At 49.0% G+C, this 20,127-nt stretch overlaps 1 protein-coding gene across 1 annotated transcript in view; it reads left to right on the top strand.

Annotated features, from left to right (window-relative positions):
• The window catches only part of LOC138767136 (cell surface glycoprotein 1-like), a 24,243-nt gene extending 4,165 nt beyond the window's left edge, over positions 1 to 20,078 (top strand). The window contains exons 2-9 of the mRNA XM_069944424.1: positions 2,970 to 3,077; positions 3,161 to 3,223; positions 4,667 to 4,819; positions 5,581 to 5,740; positions 7,195 to 9,287; positions 11,733 to 11,812; positions 11,900 to 11,939; positions 16,913 to 20,078. Coding sequence (XP_069800525.1) covers positions 2,970 to 3,077; positions 3,161 to 3,223; positions 4,667 to 4,819; positions 5,581 to 5,740; positions 7,195 to 9,287; positions 11,733 to 11,812; positions 11,900 to 11,936 — 2,694 coding nt within the window. The 3' untranslated portion in view covers positions 11,937 to 11,939; positions 16,913 to 20,078. The remainder of the gene's footprint in view (positions 1 to 2,969; positions 3,078 to 3,160; positions 3,224 to 4,666; positions 4,820 to 5,580; positions 5,741 to 7,194; positions 9,288 to 11,732; positions 11,813 to 11,899; positions 11,940 to 16,912) is intronic.
• Positions 20,079 to 20,127: the final 49 nt, after the last annotated feature.

The following is a 20,127-nucleotide window of genomic DNA, read 5'->3' as shown; positions in this document are numbered from 1 at the left end:
GCGAGCGCCTCTGTCAGGGTGATGGAGTAGCGAGCGCCCCTGTCAGGGTGATGGAGTAGCGAGCGCCTCTGTCAGGGTGATGGAGTAGCGAGCGCCTCTGTCAGGGTGATGGAGGAGCGAGCGCCTCTGTCAGGGTGATGGAGGAGCGAGCGCCTCTGTCAGGGTGATGGAGGAGCGAGCGCCTCTGTCAGGGTGATGGAGGAGCGAGCGCCTCTGTCAGGGTGATGGAGGAGCGAGCGCCTCTGTCAGGGTGATGGAGGAGCGAGCTCCTCTGTCAGGGTGATGGAGGAGCGAGCTCCTCTGTCAGGGTGATGGAGGAGCGAGCGCCTCTGTCAGGGTGATGGAGGAGCGAGCGCCTCTGTCAGGGTGATGGAGGAGCGAGCGCCTCTGTCAGGGTGATGGAGGAGCGAGCGCCTCTGTCAGGGTGATGGAGGAGCGAGCGCCTCTGTCAGGGTGATGGAGCAGTGCGGCAGGTCAGGTAGCGAGCTCCTGTAAGATATTTACTTTTGTATTCCACGATGATTGTGTTTATCCCCGAGGTCGATAGGAAAAACCACCACAAACTCCTCCTCTTCCGCTCTCTATAATAATCAGTCACTGGTGATTGATAAGTATCGTAATGGGAACTCTATTGACCTGTCCTTTGTGGCGCGCTCTTGTGTTGGATAGCTGCGCTCTTGTGTTGGATAGCTGCGCTCTTGTGTTGGATAGCTGCGCTCTTGTGTTGGATAGCTGCGCTCTTGTGTTGGATAGCTGCGCTCTTGTGTTGGATAGCTGCGCTCTTGTGTTGGATAGCTGCGCTCTTGTGTTGGATAGCTGCGCTCTTGTGTTGGATAGCTGCGCTCTTGTGTTGTGATAGCTGCGCTCTTGTGTTGTGATAGCTGCGCTCTTGTGTTGGATAGCTGCGCTCTTGTGTTGTGATAGCTGCGCTCTTGTGTTGGATAGCTGCGCTCTTGTGTTGTGATAGCTGCGCTCTTGTGTTGTGATAGCTGCGCTCTTGTGTTGGATAGCTGCGCTCTTGTGTTGTGATAGCTGCGCTCTTGTGTTGGATAGCTGCGCTCTTGTGTTGGATAGCTGCGCTCTTGTGTTGGATAGCTGCGCTCTTGTGTTGGATAGCTTATCTTATATTGTGGCGCGCTCTTGTGTTTGATAACTTACTTATTTTACACGTCTCATAAACTTTACATAACCTGAGGGAAATAGCAGTTGGATACCATTGGATGCTGTTGTAAATGAATATCCCTGGCTGGAAAACCCCGCCTGGGGATCTGCTCCGCCTGGGGATCTGCTCCGCCTGGGGATCTACTCCGCCTGGGGATCTACTCCGCCTTTGTGGTGTTTTTTTTAGAAGGTGGTGGTGATAATATGCTGAAATCTGCCCCCTGGTGTCCCCGTAGCCTGCAGTGGGGCCGGGGCCCTTAGATTGTCCTTGTGGGCTGCAGTGGGGCCGGGGCCCTTAGATTGTGCCTGTGGGCTCCAGTGGGGCCGGGGCCCTTAGATTGTCCCCGTGGGCTCCAGTGGGGCCGGGGCCCTTAGATTGTCCCCGTGGGCTCCAGTGGGGCCGGGACCCTTAGATTGTCCCCGTGGGCTCCAGTGGGGCCGGGGCCCTTAGATTGTGCCCGTGGGCTCCAGTGGGGCCGGGGCCCTTAGATTGTCCCCGTGGGCTCCAGTGGGGCCGGGGCCCTTAGATTGTCCCCGTGGGTTCCAGTGGGGCCGGGGCCCTTAGATTGTCCCCGTGGGTTCCAGTGGGGCCGGGGCCCTTAGATTGTCCCCGTGGGCTCCAGTGGGGCCGGGGCCCTTAGATTGTCCCCGTGGGCTGCAGTGGGGGCCGGGGCCCTTAGATTGTCCCCGTGGGCTGCAGTGGGGGCCGGGGCCCTTAGATTGTCCCTGTGGGGCCGGGGCCCTTAGATTGTCCCCGTGGGTTCCAGTGGGGCCGGGGCCCTTAGATTGTCCCCGTGGGTTCCAGTGGGGCCGGGGCCCTTAGATTGTCCCCGTGGGCTCCAGTGGGGCCGGGGCCCTTAGATTGTCCCCGTGGGCTGCAGTGGGGGCCGGGGCCCTTAGATTGTCCCTGTGGGGCCGGGGCCCTTAGATTGTCCCCGTGGGTTCCAGTGGGGCCGGGGCCCTTAGATTGTCCCCGTGGGCTGCAGCAGGATAGAAAGGACACATCTGCCATATCACATGTAAGGCCCCGTTCACACGTAGCAAAACTAGCGGAATTCCGCAGCAAAATTGTCCGCCGCGGAATTCTGTTAGCCTCCCTCTCATGATGTGAGTCTATGGGAGGCGCGCGCTGCTGCTCTCACAGAGTCTCTCCGCGCTGAAGACTGAACATGTTCGTTCTTCAGCGCGGGGAGAGCAGCAGCGCGCGCCTCCCATAGACTCACATCATGAGAGGGAGGCTAACGCCATTCCGCGGCGGACAATTTTGCTGCGGAATTCCGCTAGTTTTGCTACATGTGAACGGGGCCTAACGGGCGTGGCTGGGGTCTTGCAGTTTGTAGGGCGGAGAGCTGAGTGTGTGCATTTGTGGTAGGAGGCCTCTAGGAGATGGAGGAGGCTTTATTAAGGTGCCAGAAAGTTATAGATTTGTAAATTACTTCTATATAAAAATCTCCAGTCTTCCAGTACTTCTCAGCTGCTGTATGTCCTGCAGGAAGTGGTGTATTCTCTCCAGTCTGACACAGTGCTCTCTGCTGCCACCTCTGTCCATGTCAGGAACTGTCCAGAGCAGCAGCAAATCCCCATAGAAAACCTCTCCTGCTCTGGACAGTTCCTGACATGGACAGAGGTGGCAGCAGACTGGAGAGAATACAGCACTTCCTGCAGGACATACAGCAGCTGATAAGTACAGGAAGACCGGTAAATTACATCTATATAGATCTTTCCAATGGAATAAGTTTCTGCCCCCAGCTGATTTGGAGTGCCCCTTTAATGTAGTGTCAGCATTAACCAGACTGTGTTCCTTGCAGGCGGTCCGCTCCTGGGTTGTGTTGCTGATCTATGTGGCTCCCGGCTTCCTGGCTCACATTTGTTTGGTTGATGTATCGGAGCAGCATCAGACTTTTCTAAAGGAAATGGTAAGAACTGGTTCCAAGAAGGGGCAGAGGTCATCACTCTCGTCTTCTCGTTATCTGACACCTGGCTGGTATTTCTCTTACAGGTTAGCAGCCAGGCAAAAATAAGGTGTAATATCCCCGTAAAGATCCGGCATAATGGAAGTGTGGTGAGTATTACTGTGTGTGTGGTGAGTATTACTGTGTGTGTGGTGAGTATTACTGTGTGTGTGTGTGTGTGTGTGTGTGTGGTGAGTACTACTGTGTGTGTGGGGGAGGGGGTGAGTATTACTGTGTGTGTGTGTGTGTGTGTGTGTGGTGAGTACTACTGTGTGTGTGGGGTAGGGGATGAGTATTACTGGGGGTGAGTATTACAGAGTGTGGGGGAGGGTGTGAGTATTACTGTGTGTGTGTGGGGGGGGGGTGAGTACTACAGTGGGTGGGGGGGGAGGGGGGGAGTATTACTGTGTGTGTGGGGTGAGTATTACTGGGGGTGAGTATTACAGAGTGTGGGGGAGGGTGTGAGTATTACTGTGTGTGTGTAAGGGTTGAGTTTTACAGTGTGTGTGTGTGTGGGGGGGGTGAGTACTACAGTGGGTGGGGGTTGAGTATTACAGTGTGTGTGTGTGTGTGGGAGTATTACTGTGTGTGGTGAGTATTACAGTGTGTGTGTGGGGGGGTGAGTATAACTATGTGTGGTGAGTATCACAGTGTGTGCGGGGGGGGGGGGAGTATTACTCTGTGTGTGGGAGGGGGGTGAGTATTACTGTGTGTGTGGGGTGAGTATTACTGGGGGTGAGTATTACAGAGTGTGGGGGAGGGTGTGAGTATTACTGTGTGTGTGTAAGGGTTGAGTTTTACAGTGTGTGTGTGTGTGGAGGGTGAGTACTACAGTGGGTGGGGGTTGAGTATTACTGTGTGTGGGGGGGGAGTATATCAGTGTGTGTGGGGGGTGAGTATTACTGTGTGTGGTGAGTATTACAGTGTGTGTGTGTGGGAGTATTACTGTGTGTGGTGAGTATTACAGTGTGTGTGTGGGGGGGTGAGTATAACTATGTGTGGTGAGTATCACAGTGTGTGCGGGGGGGGGGGAGTATTACTCTGTGTGTGGGAGGGGGGGAGTATTACAGTGTGAAGGGCATATCCACACTCCTCTGTTGCATCTGGATGTCCCGCATCTCCTGTTTTCGCCGAGCAGCTGACTGTCACAAGCAGCCCGATCCGATGTAAGGGGTGAGTTTTACTCTGTGTGTGTGTGTGGGGGGGGGGGGGGGAGTATAACTGTGTGTGGCGAGTATTACAGTGTGTGGGGGGGGGTGAGTATTACAGTGTGTGTGGGGGGTGAGTATTACTGTGTGGGGGGGGGTGAGTATTATTGTGTGTGTGTGTGTGGTGAGTATTACTATTGCTATTCCCAGCAGGACTGGTGGCTCTGGCGTGCCTCTGCTGTCTCTGCTGCCTCTGCTGTCTCTGCTGCCTCTGCTGCCTCTGCTGCCTCTGCTATCTCTGCTGTCTGTGCCCGGTTTGGTGCATTAGATTTGCTTCCTCCTATAGTGGTGTTACCGGCCGGCCGTGTGATTGCATCACAATGATTGATTCCATCTTTCTTGCAGACGGATGAGTGTGAGCGCTGGGCGATGGTGTACGAAGTGTACAAACTCCTGGGAGAGCTGAACTTCCTCCCCGATACCGACAATGCTGACAGGAAGAGCCAGCTGGAAAGGACGTACACGGGATGCATAGAGGCGCTCCCTCCTGAGGACGACGTATGTTCTGCATTTTATATATATATATGTGACCATCTGCAGTTACATCCAGCCCGTATACTCCGTATAACGTCATGGGGTTATTACCGTTCATCATATGCGGCTGCTATAGGGGCCCAGTCCGGGAGGGGTCATCCTGTGGGGGGGCGACTAACCCAAAGGTCATAGGAGGCAGACGCTAGATGTCATTGTAGTGATAGGTGGGATGTGGCGTCCCCCATAATGAAGTGACAGGACGGAATCCCCACAGATTCACAAGGAGGGTCCATGGACCATGTGATTGTCATCTGTATTATGCCTGAAAATCCACCCGGAATCCTTGGATAGTGGAATAGACAGGAGCCCGGGTTTCCCTACCTATTACAGTTCCTGACATGGCCAGAGGTGGCGGGCTCTTACACCAGTAACCTGCGCTCTTGCGGATTGTAGCGATAAAGAAGCCTAGAACCAGAGCGGCTTCCGACCAGCACTGTCCTTCCCCCTGATCATGTGATCCCAAAGGGGAGCTTCCTGATAGTCTTGGGTCTACGTGATCTGTTCACACTGGTTGTGCTTTTTGCTGTTTCTGCTCTGGTTAGCAGTGTAGCTCTGCAGCGCCGGGGTCCTGGCTTCTTCCCCTCCCGCACCCAGAACATACAGATCGGTGAATTTAGATTGTGAGCCCCAATGGGGACAGGAGCCAAACTGGACGGACTAGGTAAAGTGCTGCCGCACCAGTCCTTGTCGTTATTATTATTATTATATGATTCTTTCTACAACAGGAAGTGCTCGATAACTACCTGCAAACCACAAAGATGAACGTCCATGAAATTCTGCAGAAAGTTGATGACTCCTTGCGAAAACTAAACGGCTTCAATCCAATGAAATACCCGTCAGAATGCCCGTACTATAAGACGATGGAACGTGAGGACACTACAGCAGGTAAGACGGAAAAGATCTCTGTGCATACCCTGCTTACATGTATGTCTGTGCCTGCAGAGTGGTGGTGGAGTCTGGACTATGAGGCCTAACTTACTATCTCGGCCTCCATTGTTCGGCTTCCCAGTCTTACTATGAGGCCTCCATTGTTGGGCTTTCCAGCGTTACTATCTCGGCCTCTGTTCTTCTGCCTCCCAGTGTTTCTATCTCAGCCTCCATTGTTCAGCTTTCAGGTGTTATTACCTCGGCCTCCATTGTTGGGCTTCTCAGTGTTACTGTCTCGGCCTCTGATTTTGGGCTTTCCATTGTTACTATCTCGGCCTCCATTGTTGGGCTTTCCAGCGTTACTATCTCGGCCTCCGTTGTTGGGCTTTCCAGTGTTACTATCTCGGCCTCCGTTTTTGGGCTTTCCATTGTTACTATCTCGGCCTTCATTGTTAGGCTTTCCAGCGTTACTATCTCGGCCTCTGTTCTTCTGCTTCCCAGTGTTTCTATCTCAGCCTCCATTGTTCAGCTTTCCAGTGTTACTATCTCAGCCTCCATTGTTCAGCTTTCTAATGTTATTACCTCCACCTCCATTGTTGGGCTTCTCAGTGTTTCTATCTCAGCCTCCATTGTTCGACTTCCCAGCATTAATATTTCAGCCTCCATTGTTCTTCTTTCCAGTGTTACTATCTCAGCCTCCACTGTTCTGCTTTCCATTGTTACTATCTCAGCCTCCATTGTTCGGCTTCCCAGTGTTACTATCTCGGCCTCCATTGTTCGGCTTCCCAGTGTTACTATCTCAGCCTCCACTGTTCTGCTTCCCAGTGTTACTATCTCAGCCTCCACTGTTCTGCTTCCCAGTGTTACTATCTCAGCCTCCACTGTTCTTCTTTCCAGTGTTACTATCTCAGCCTCCACTGTTCTGCTTTCCATTGTTACTATCTCAGCCTCCATTGTTCGGCTTCCCAGTGTTACTATCTTAGCCTCCACTGTTCTGCTTCCCAGTGTTACTATCTCAGCCTCCACTGTTCTGCTTTCCAGTGTTACTATCTCAGCCTCCACTGTTCTGCTTCCCAGTGTTACTATCTCAGCCTCCACTGTTCTGCTTCCCAGTGTTACTATCTCAGCCTCCATTGTTCGGCTTCCCAGTGTTACTATCTCAGCCTCCATTGTTCGGCTTCCCAGTGTTACTATCTCAGCCTCCACTGTTCTGCTTCCCAGTGTTACTATCTCAGCCTCCATTGTTCGGCTTCCCAGTGTTACTATCTCAGCCTCCATTGTTCGGCTTCCCAGTGTTACTATCTCAGCCTCCATTGTTCGGCTTTCCAGCATTTATGTCCCTCACCCGTGTTAGTGCTTATGTAACATATGCATGTTTGTCACTAACCAACCCCACGTCACCTTGGCTGTATTATGCATCATGACAGATCATGGCTCCATCAAAGCCTTTCTGTCTTTTCTGAATCTTGCAGGTCCTCATTGTACATGTTCCTTCCCTACAACGTCCATGTCCTCCAGTGAAACTTCTCAGACCTCTCTAAATTACTTATCAGAACGAGCAAGTGGCACATATAGCATGAGCCAATCCTTACACACCCGTCTAGTGGCCGAGGCCATGAGTGGCCGCCATCCTGAGAATAACCCCGAGGGGTTAGATCCTTCACTGCTCATCTCTACCGTTATACCGAGGGATTTAGAACCTCTGACCACCACCGTGGATCATTCGTCTGCTGGTGCCACTCAACAAACTGGGTCTTATACAAATCTTCCCCTAACTAGTTCAGATTTTCCAATGCGTAGTACAGAATCTCTCCACAAACCATCGCCTAATAGCCCGACTCCATCTCAGACTGGTCCACAGCCATCGCCTAATAGCCCGACTCCATCTCAGACTGGTCCACAGCCAGGGCCTAGTAGCCCAACTCCGTCTCAGACTGGTCCACAGCCAGGGCCTAATAGCCCAACTCCGTCTCAGACTGGTCCACAGCCATCGCCTAATAGCCCAACTCCGTCTCATACTGGTCCACAGCCAGGGCCTAATAGCCCAACTCCGTCTCATACTGGTCCACAGCCAGGGCCTAATAGCCCAACTCCGTCTCAGACTGGTCCACAGCCAGGGCCTAATAGCCCAACTCCGTCTCAGACTGGTCCACAGCCAGGGCCTAATAGCCCAACTCCGTCTCAGACTGGTCCACAGCCAGGGCCTAATAGCCAAACTCCGTCTCAGACTGGTCCACAGCCAGGGCCTAATAGCCCAACTCCGTCTCAGACTGGTCCACAGCCATGGCCTAGTCGCCCGACTCCATCACAGCCTGAGGGCGTCAGTGCATCAACCTCAGGTTTTGGTGACAAGTATGATGACTCTACTGTTGTGGAACCAGATGAAAGTCGGGAAACTACAATGGGTGAATTTAGTTCCCAAAACACCAGGCCAACTGCGTATCAGACCTCTCCTGCGCCCAGTGAGATATCGAACATTGCAACCTCTTCCAACTCCGTTACCAAAATACGTCGTTCTCTTGCGAATATAAACGACATTTCCAGTTTGGCTGTCTCTAGCCTATCTACCAGTGCCAATAACCCAAACCACGTACAACCTTCTCTTCATACAGTCATCCCATCTAGTGGAATTGGTGCGTCTAACACTGAAGTCCCTGAACCTGGGTCACAAGTCATAGGGGATGGGAACCTTGGCTGGGCTTCCTCCTACCTCTCCTCTGCTATGTGGACTATCCCTACGCCTGGAGGCCAGCTGCCCGGCTCCTCCCCTACGCCTGGAGGCCAGCTGCCCGGCTCCTCCCCTACGCCTGGAGGCCAGCTGCCCGGCTCCTCCCCTACGCCTGGAGGCCAGCTGCCCGGCTCCTCCCCTACGCCTGGAGGCCAGCTGCCCGGCTCCTCCCCTACGCCTGGAGGCCAGCTGCCCGGCTCCTCCCCTACTCCTGGAGGCCAGCTGCCCGGCTCCTCCCCTACGCCTGGAGGCCAGCTGCCCGGCTCCTCCCCTACGCCTGGAGGCCAGCTGCCCGGCTCCTCCCCTACGCCTGGAGGCCAGCTGCCCGGCTCCTCCCCTACGCCTGGAGGCCAGCTGCCCGGCTCCTCCCCTACGCCTGGAGGCCAGCTGCCCGGCTCCTCCCCTACGCCTGGAGGCCAGCTGCCCGGCTCCTCCCCTACGCCTGGAGGCCAGCTGCCCGGCTCCTCCCCTACGCCTGGAGGCCAGCTGCCCGGCTCCTCCCCTACGCCTGGAGGCCAGCTGCCCGGCTCCTCCCCTACGCCTGGAGGCCAGCTCCCCGGCTCCTCCCCTACGCCTGGAGGCCAGCTTACACCTAATAACCCAAATGCTGATACGTCATCCAATATTCCTGCACAACGAGAGAGAGACCTAGATATAGATGACAGGAAGAACTGCCCCAACCATGAGTCTAATAAGTCTCCTCTCATTGCAACAGCACCGGAAGCGAGGATGGAAGACCCTAAACAAAGAAAGCTACAAATGGCCGCCATTGCGTTCCTTGTGGTGTTAGTGTTACTGTTCCTATGCGGACTGCTTTATTACCGGCATCAGTATTGGGTAAGTCCTCATGTCACTTATCATGATTTACACTTCTGGTGCCTTACTCTATGTATGATGAAGCCCACCTAATAAGCAGGGAATCTGTCAGCTGTAATCCAGACTGCTGACCCTGCTGTTAGGAAACACATGGTACCTGCCATCTGTCTGTCTGTGCTTCCAGAACATAGGAAATGTGGGATGGGACACTGTATATAAGGCACTGTAATATATGGGGCACTGTATATAAGGCACTGTAATAGATGGGACACTGTATATAAGGCACTGTAATAGATGGGGCACTGTGTATAAGGCACTGTAATAGATGGGACACTGTATATAAGGCACTGTAATAGATGGGACACTGTGTATAAGGCACTGTAATAGATGGGGCACTGTGTATAAGGCACTGTAATAGATGGGGCACTGTATATAAGGTACTGTAATAGATGGGGCACTGTGTATAAGGCACTGTAATAGATGGGACATTGTGTATAAGGCACTGTAATAGATGGGGCACTGTGTATAAGGCACTGTAATAGATGGGGCACTGTATATAAGGTACTGTAATAGATGGGGCACTGTATATAACCACTGTAATAAATGGGGCACTGTATATAAGGCACTGTAATAGATGGGACACTGTGTATAAGGCACTGTAATAGATGGGACACTGTGTATAAGGCACTGTAATAGATGGGACACTGTATATAAGGCACTATAATATAGGGGGCACTGTATATAAGGCACTGTAATAGATGGGACACTGTATATAAGGCACTGTAATAGATGGGACACTGTGTATAAGGCACTGTAATAGATGGGACACTGTATATAAGGCACTGTAATAGATGGGACACTGTATATAAGGCACTGTAATAGATGGGACACTGTGTATAAGGCACTGTAATATAGGGGGCACTGTATATAAGGCACTGTAATATAGGGGCACTGTATATAAGGCACTGTAATATATGGGACACTGTATATAAGGCACTGTAATAGATGGAACATTGTATATAAGGCACTGTAATAGATGGGACACTGTATATAAGGCACTGTAATAGATGGGACACTGTATATAAGGCACTGTAATATATGGGACACTGTATATAAGGCACTGTAATAGATGGAACATTGTATATAAGGCACTGTAATAGATGGGACACTGTATATAAGGCACTGTATATAAGGCACTGTATATAAGGCACTGTAATATATGGGACACTGTATATAAGGCACTGTAATAGATGGGACACTGTATATAAGGCACTGTAATAGATGGAACACTGTATATAGGGGGCACTGTAATATAGGGGGCACTGTAATAGATGGAACATTGTATATAAGGCACTGTAATAGATGGGACACTGTATATAAGGCACTGTAATAGATGGGACACTGTATATAAGGCACTGTAATAGATGGGACACTGTATATAAGGCACTGTAATAGATGGAACACTGTATATAGGGGGCACTGTAATAGATGGGACACTGTATATAAGGCACTGTAATAGATGGGACACTGTATATAAGGCATTGTAATAGATGGGACACTGTATATAAGGCACTGTAATAGATGGGACACTGTATATAAGGCACTGTAATAGATGGGGCACTGTATATAAGGCACTGTATATAAGGCACTGTATATAAGGCACTGTAATAGATGGGGCACTGTATATAAGGCACTGTAATAGATGGGACACTGTGTATATAAGGCACTGTAATAGATGGGACACTGTATATAAGGCACTGTAATAGATGGGGCACTGTATATAAGGCACTGTAATAGATGGGACACTGTATATAATGGGACACTGTATATAAGGCACTGTAATAGATGGGGCACTGTATATAATGGGACACTGTATATAAGGCACTGTAATAGATGGGGCACTGTATATAAGGCACTATAATAGATGGGACACTGTATATAGGGGGCACTGTAATAGATGGGACACTGTATATAAGGTACTGTATATAGGGGGCACTGTATATAAGGTACTGTAATAGATGGGGCACTGTATATAACCACTGTAACAGATGGGACACTGTATATAAGGCACTGTATATAGGGGGCACTGTATATAAGTCACTGTATATAAGGCACTGTAATAGATGGGACACTGTATATAAGGCACTGTAATAGATGGGACACTGTGTATATAAGGCACTGTAATAGATGGGACACTGTGTATATAAGGCACTGTAATAGATGGGACACTGTATATAAGGCACTGTAATAGATGGGACACTGTATATAAGGCACTATAATATAGGGGGCACTGTATATAAGGCACTGTAATATAGGGGGCACTGTAATATAGGGGGCACTGTAATATAGGGGGCACTGTAATATAGGGGGCACTGTAATATAGGGGGTACTGTAATATAGGGGGCACTGTAATAGATCGGACACCGTTGCTTCTGTTATTAAATCTTTCTAATTTCTGATTTTTAGGTTTTAAGAAGCAGATTGAATGCGTCGTGTCGGGAAGTCGATCTCACCAGAAATCCGGGAGCCACGTTACCGGAAGAAAGGTGAGTCCCACGCCTGATGGCTGAGAGGATCAGCGTTACCTGATCCTGTGCTCGCACACTCCTCACCAATCCTCTCCTGTCTTCCAGGCTGCACTTACAGATCCCTGAGTGTGATGTGGTGTAAGTGGTGAGTACTCCGACCCTCCTCCATCACCGCCTCTTACTGTAACACTCCCTTACCGGTGTGGCTTCTCCATCTATGTACTGCTCCCTTACCAGTGTGGCTTCTCCATCTATGTACTGCTCCCTTACCGGTGTGGCTTCTCCATCTATGTACTGCTCCCTTACCGGTGTGGCTTCTCCATCTATGTACTGCTCCCTTATCGGTGTGGCTTCTCCATCTATGTACTGCTCCCTTACCTGTGTGTCCTCTCCATCTATGTACTGCTCCCTTACCGGTGTGGCTTCTCCATCTATGGTACTGCTCCCTTACCGGTGTGGCTTCTCCATCTATGTACTGCTCCCTTATCGGTGTGGCTTCTCCATCTATGGTACTGCTCCCTTATCGGTGTGGCTTCTCCATCTATGTACTGCTCCCTTACCAGTGTGGCTTCTCCATCTATGTACTGCTCCCTTACCTGTGTGTCTTCTCCATCTATGTACTGCTCCCTTACCTGTGTGTCTTCTCCATCTATGTACTGCTCCCTTACCGGTGTGGCTTCTCCATCTATGTACTGCTCCCTTATCGGTGTGGCTTCTCCATCTATGTACTGCTCCCTTACCTGTGTGTCCTCTCCATCTATGTACTGCTCCCTTACCGGTGTGGCTTCTCCATCTATGGTACTGCTCCCTTACCGGTGTGGCTTCTCCATCTATGGTACTGCTCCCTTACCGGTGTGGCTTCTCCATCTATGTACTGCTCCCTTATCGGTGTGGCTTCTCCATCTATGGTACTGCTCCCTTATCGGTGTGGCTTCTCCATCTATGTACTGCTCCCTTACCAGTGTGGCTTCTCCATCTATGTACTGCTCCCTTACCTGTGTGGCTTCTCCATCTATGTACTGCTCCCTTACCGGTGTGGCTTCTCCATCTATGTACTGCTCCCTTATCGGTGTGGCTTCTCCATCTATGGTACTGCTCCCTTATCGGTGTGGCTTCTCCATCTATGTACTGCTCCCTTACCGGTGTGGCTTCTCCATCTATGTACTGCTCCCTTACCTGTGTGGCTTCTCCATCTATATACTGCTGGCTGCACCTGATAACAGGCAGTGTTTAGCTGAACCCTGAAACACATATGTTTCCTAACTGATCAGCAACATTCTGAATTTCTAATTAAAGGGGTACACCGGTAAAACTCATTTCAGATCATCCGGTGTCAGAAAGTTCTATAGATTTGTAACTTTTTGACACCAGTTGGTTTGAAAGAAAAAAAATTCTCCAGATTTCCCTTTTAATTACTCTGGGTTCACACTACGTATATTTGAGGCTGTATTTGTGAGGCTGTATTTGGTCCTCATGTCAGGTCCTCATAGCAACCAAAACCAGGAGTGGATTGAAAACACAGAAAGGCTCTGTTCACACACAATGATGAAACTGAGTGGATGACCGCCATATAACGGTAAATAACTGCCATTATTTCAATACAACAGCCGTTGTTTTAAAATAACAGCAAATATTTGCCATTATATGGCGGCCATCCACTCAATTACATCATTGTGTGAACAGATCCTTTCTGTGTTTTCAATCCACTCCTGGTTTTGGTTGCTATGAGGACCTGACATGAGGACCAAATACAGCCTCAAATATACATAGTGTGAACCCAGCAACCTGTAAAGCTGAGTGACGGATACACCTGTAGGCCGGTCCTGGATACATCCATCACTGGGATCACATGGGCACTGGCCTGATAGATAACAAATAAATGATCAATAGATTAATAAAAGGTTAAAGGAGTGTTCTGGAAATACAAAATTATCTGGTAAAATGGCAGGTAGGGAAAGTCTCTCTGAATGCAGATAATGGCAGATTTGTGTAATAAACCCAATTACAAAGTTTCTTAAAATCACCTGGACTATTGATTTCTGGGGGGGGGGGGGACACAACAGTGAAACTTTAAAAAAAAAAAATACTGTTTGGACATTTTTGTATATATGGCGATGTATCTCAGCCCCAGCCATATAGATGAGCAGCGATGCATACAGTACTCTCCTGTATCTCAGCCCCAGCCATATAGATGAGCAGCGATGCATACAGTACTCTCCTGTATCTCAGCCCCAGCCATATAGATGAGCAGCGATGCATACAGTACTCTCCTGTATCTCAGCCCCAGCCATATAGATGAGCAGCGATGCATACAGTACTCTCCTGTATCTTAGCCCCAGCCATATAGATGAGCAGCGATGCATACAGTACTCTCCTGTATCTCAGCCCCAGCCATATAGATGAGCAGCGATGCATACAGTACTCTCCTGTATCTCAGCCCCAGCCATATAGATGAGCAGCGATGCATACAGTACTCTCCTGTATCTCAGCCCCAGCCATATAGATGAGCAGCGATGCATACAGTACTCTCCTGTATCTTAGCCCCAGTATCCGTACAGGTGAGCAGCGATGCATACAGTACTTTCCTGTATCTTAGCCCCAGTAGCCGTACAGGTGAGCAGTGATATATACAGTACTCTCCTGTATCTTAGCCCCAGTAACCGTACAGGTGAGCAGTGATATATACAGTACTCTCCTGTATCTCAGCCCTAGTAACCGTACAGGTGAGCAGCGATGCATACAGTACTCTCCTGTATCTCAGCCCCAGCCATATAGGTGAGCAGCGATGCATACAGTACTCTCCTGTATCTTAGCCCCAGTATCCGTACAGGTGAGCAGCGATGCATACAGTACTCTCCTGTATCTTAGCCCCAGTAACCGTACAGGTGAGCAGTGATATATACAGTACTCTCCTGTATCTCAGCCCTAGTAACCGTACAGGTGAGCAGCGATGCATACAGTACTCTCCTGTATCTCAGGCCCGCTGTATCCCAGCCATATAGGTGAGCAGCGATATATACAGTACTCTCCTGTATCTCAGCCATATAGGTGAGCAGCGATATATACAGTACTCTCCTGTATCTCAGCCCCAGTAGCCGTACAGGTGAGCAGCGATGCATACGGTACTCTCCTGTATCTCAGCCCTGCTGTATCCCAGCCATATACGTGAGCAGCGATGCATACAGTACTCTCCTGTATCCCAGCCATATACGTGAGCAGCGATGCATACAGTACTCTCCTGTATCCCAGCCATATACGTGAGCAGCGATGCATACAGTACTCTCCTGTATCTCAGCCATATAGGTGAGCAGCGATGCATACAGTACTCTCCTGTATCCCAGCCATATACGTGAGCAGCGATGCATACAGTACTCTCCTGTATCCCAGCCATATAGGTGAGCATTGATGCATACAGTACTCTCCTGTATCCCAGCCATATACGTGAGCAGCGATGCATACAGTACTCTCCTGTATCCCAGCCATATACGTGAGCAGCGATGCATACAGTACTCTCCTGTATCTCAGCCATATAGGTGAGCAGCGATGCATACAGTACTCTCCTGTATCCCAGCCATATACGTGAGCAGCGATGCATACAGTACTCTCCTGTATCCCAGCCATATACGTGAGCAGCGATGCATACAGTACTCTCCTGTATCCCAGCCATATACGTGAGCAGCGATGCATACAGTACTCTCCTGTATCTCAGCCATATAGGTGAGCAGCGATGCATACAGTACTCTCCTGTATCCCAGCCATATACGTGAGCAGCGATGCATACAGTACTCTCCTGTATCCCAGCCATATAGGTGAGCATTGATGCATACAGTACTCTCCTGTATCCCAGCCATATACGTGAGCAGCGATTCATACAGTAATCTCCTGTATCCCAGCCATATAGGTGAGCAGCGATGCATACAGTACTCTCCTGTATCTCAGCCATATAGGTGAGCAGCGATGCATACAGTACTCTCCTGTATCCCAGCCATATACGTGAGCAGCGATGCATACAGTACTCTCCTGTATCCCAGCCATATAGGTGAGCATTGATGCATACAGTACTCTCCTGTATCCCAGCCATATAGGTGAGCATTGATGCATACAGTACTCTCCTGTATCCCAGCCATATACGTGAGCAGCGATTCATACAGTAATCTCCTGTATCCCAGCCATATAGGTGAGCAGTAATACATACAGTACTCTCCTGTATCTCAGCCCCAGTAGCCGTACAGGTGAGCAGCGATGCATACGGTACTCTCCTGTATCTCAGCCCTGCTGTATCCCAGCCATATACGTGAGCAGCGATGCATACAGTACTCTCCTGTATCTCAGCCATGTAGGTGAGCAGCGATGCATACAGTACTCTCCTGTATCTCAGCCATATAGGTGAGCAGTAATACATACAGGTGTATTATTACTGTTAGAGGTTAGAGACGCGGAGGGAAATCCAAACATATGTGGGTAACTACCAAAGCGGAGGCATTGTCTATTCCATTGTGTATAGAAGGGCCCTAGACTAGACACACCTGGGGAGTCTGTGGATATAACAGATACCACTACAGAATCACTGCTCCTGACTAGTATATAGCCCCCCGTCAGAGGGGAACCATAAACACGGATCTAACCTGCCGATAACCCCTATTGTCCACGGGCGCTGAGGATGAAGGGGAGTCTGCTACCTTCCTGTCTCCTGTCAGGGGGCCAGCCAGCTTTTGGAGATGGGGATTAGGGTCGGGGGATGCAATGACATGGAAGCCTCTTTCTCTTCTTCTAGATTTTTTTTGTATTCAAATATATACTGTATGTGTATATATATATATATATACACACACACTCTGTGTCTATTATCTATATCCGAGCTGGGAGATGGACTCTAACCCAGACAATAATTTCCCTTGAAGACGACATTTTATAGTGTAAATTCCCCGGCCGGTGAGAATAAAGTTGTGTACTCTGTAAATCATCGACGGGTAGGTGTGTTGCAACCGTTCCCAGCACCCGGCAAAGCCTTTGAGCCTTTGAGGAAAGTTTTTTGTTCTCAGCTTAGTCGGCTCAGTAAACAAGTCTGTTCTGCATTAACCCTTGTGCTGCTGACTACCATAAATCTCTCTCTTCTAGGTCATCCGGAAATGCTTGAATGGACCTGTAGAGTGTATTGGGGCCGTCGGGGCTCCCCTCTCTGGATTGTGCGGGAATTGCTTGCGGTCAGTCGGGGTCATGTGTTACCCCAGCCAGGAGTTCGGAGGACCCCTTAAGCAGGAGAATCCCGGATGCATTGTGTCCGTCCTCAGGACTCGCCTCGGTCTGTATTCTGAAAGGAGACGATTATTTGTCAGCGTCTGAAATGGCTCAGGACGAGGAGCTCTCCCTGAGGGAATTGATGGGACGTTGCATGAGTGCTGAACAAGCAGCTGACGTATTGTGCGCAGTATGAACCAGGCCGAGCACTCGCCTTACATCTCTGGAAAGAACCTGTTTTTTATAATTGTTCGTTTGTGTCTTACCTTTGCGGCTGGTATTTGCACACCTGATTGTGCTCTTTAGGCGGCCGGAGCTGATCCAGGAGTCTTGTTTTAGGACTGGAAGCGATCGGACAGCTTTGCCACTTCTAACACAAACTACGTCTGTCATAGGAACATTGTACTTCATGTTATTTATTTTTAATATGTTTTTAACCTTCTTTTATGTTGCTACTGATTGTACTTTTAGGGTATGTTCACACTATAAGACTGGACCTGGGTTAGTCCTTTTCGGGCTAATCTGGATTGGAAACCATGGGTGTACCTTAGGTTTCTGCCGCTGATCCGCGATGGATCTTTACGCCTGGATTTCGAGCCCTCTGAACCTGCCCCATGGCCGTGCTCACACTTCAAGGCTTTGGTGCATTTTTATGTTGCACCCATTGTGGGTTTTTTTCACTTATCTCAGTTTATAACTAGTAATGAGCAAAACTCGAGTACGTTGGGGCTCATCCAACCCAAACTCTCGGCATTTGATTACCGGTGGCTGAAGAAGTTCCATGCAGCCCTAGGTATCCTGGGAAACCCGATCCCGCCATAGGTCATGAGCTGCACAGGCTCCCTAGGGCTGTATCCAACGTCCGTCACCCGTAATCAAATGCTGAGAGTTCATGTTGGGACGAGCCAGAGCCGACTTGAGTGTCGCTCATCATTCGTTATAACGTTGTGGGTTTTGGCCATTGCGATCCAACCCTAAGGAAGTAGCTGCCACCATAAGAGAGTAACTAGAAATGGCCGGATAAGCTGTATCAGGTTTCCGTGTGACATTGGGAATGCTTATTTGCACTTAATTAGAAATAATAATTTTATTATATGTGTCTTTTATTGACATCTGTATTTGATGTGCCGAGTAACCATGGAGACGTGAAAGGGAGCGTCCAAGGGTCTAATGAATGAAGCGGTGCTCCCCTGCCAGTCTCTGCTGACTTCCAATGGAGCGATGACAAACAGTACGTAGACGGGACCACCCGAGCCAATGGCTGGCGTCCTAGGGATGATAGAGTGCACCGTGCAACCGCTCAGGTCGTATCACTGCCCAATGGAAGGTACAAAGACCAGCGGAGACCACCGGGACACCGGGGAGTTACCATTATGTCTGATAAGTTTTGTATTTCTGCAGAAAGATGCTTAGCGGACATTATCTATTTGTTTCGTAGGACATCTCTAACATTGCATTGTAGAATATGTAAGAGATAGGAAATCTAGAGCTGCATCGCAGCAGTGCGCTTTGTGGCTAAATGGGTATCGCACTCCGTCTACTGTGAGAATAGAAGCGGGTTATTACTGAACGTAAGGAAAACGAAGTACAACTGAAATAGATCGGCAGCTACTTTAAGAGCCATTTATAGGACTATGTGCCCCATTACACCGAATAGGATAGACGTAGTCTGACGGTGACGGGTTTGTTATGTTTTTTGGGGGGGGGGGCTGTTATGGCAAAGTTGCTATAAATAACTAAAAATCTACAAAACCAGCAGGTGTAACTAGACCACAAGAAGGAACATAAAACCCCTCTGTCGCTCTTCTTAGTACTCGTCGTTTTAAAATAGGAAAAAGTTGAATACAATGTATTTATAATTGCCGGGTAACGCCGAATGCTGATCTTTTCCAAAATAAGAAATAATAAACTTACTGTTTTATTTGCGCCCATTTTCATCAGGCTGTGTTCACATGTGGCGCGCTTCTTGTATTTTTTTTAATTTTTTGCCACAATTTGCCTCAATTCTTTTTTTTATTTTAAAGCAATTGCTCAATTTGCTGCAAAATCCGATAACGGCCATGCTCATACAACGTCTTTTTATAGGCAAAATAATAATTGATGATGATGTCCGTAAATGTTCATAAATAAACTATGTTCAGTATTTTGCCTAAAAAGACGTTGGTGAACTCTCATGCGAATACTAAGTAAATTCAGGGTGGGGTGCACAGATAAGGAGGGAGGTCCAGTGCTTCCCCCATCACATCCCTACTCCAGTGCATATGGCTTCATTTACCATGGCTTGGGGGACAGAGAGCATAGATCTAAGCCTAAAGTCCTGCTGCCCTGTGTTCAGAGAGCTAGAGCCCTGTGCAGTATCGGGCTATGTTCACACACTGTCAAACTATGGCCGTTTTTATTGAACGTCCTTCCTTTTAACGACAAAGGTTATTATTGTAGAACATTGGCCGTAACTGCTATAATAAAGGCTGTTATTTGCTGTTAAATGGCGGCTGTCCAATAAAAATGGCCCTTGTTTTAACTGTGTGTGAGCATAGCCTTACACTGTCCTCATACGATAATGATCCCAACGTGATCTAAACCCCCTCTCTGCCTGACTCTTATCCAATCAGCAATCAGCAATGCTCTAGGAACCTCCCTGCTCCCGGCTCTGATCCACTCAAAGGTCAGAGTTCATGTTACTTCCACAATGTTGTTTTGGTGAGATCGTCCTTTAAATTGATGGTGCGGACATTAAAATTAAGGGGAAAAAGTAGTTTTAAGGTAAATTAAGAAAGGTAAAGCCTGTGTGATATCCTGTCCATGTGGTAACCCCGTGTCATGGCCTGTCCGTGTCTTTTTGCCTCGTCTAGGTGACGTTCATGCGGGATTTGCAGCAGAGTAGAGTTGACCTCCTCTGGATCGGTAGAGATCGCTCTGTGCTGGACGCAGATTTTTGATAGAGAGGTTTTTTTTATTGTATTTTTATACTTTAACATTATTCTTGTGTTTTCTACATTGTGTATTTAATGGAAATGTATATTTAATAAATGTTTTAATATATGTGTATATGTATATTTAATATATGTGTCTGGTTTCCAGTTTTGAAATCTTTC

This window comes from Dendropsophus ebraccatus, chromosome 11, assembly GCF_027789765.1.
Source record: "Dendropsophus ebraccatus isolate aDenEbr1 chromosome 11, aDenEbr1.pat, whole genome shotgun sequence".
NCBI classification, from domain to species: Eukaryota; Metazoa; Chordata; class Amphibia; order Anura; family Hylidae; genus Dendropsophus; species Dendropsophus ebraccatus.
The sequence above is the reverse complement of the archived record's forward strand: the minus strand, read 5'-3'. Positions and strand labels throughout refer to the sequence as shown.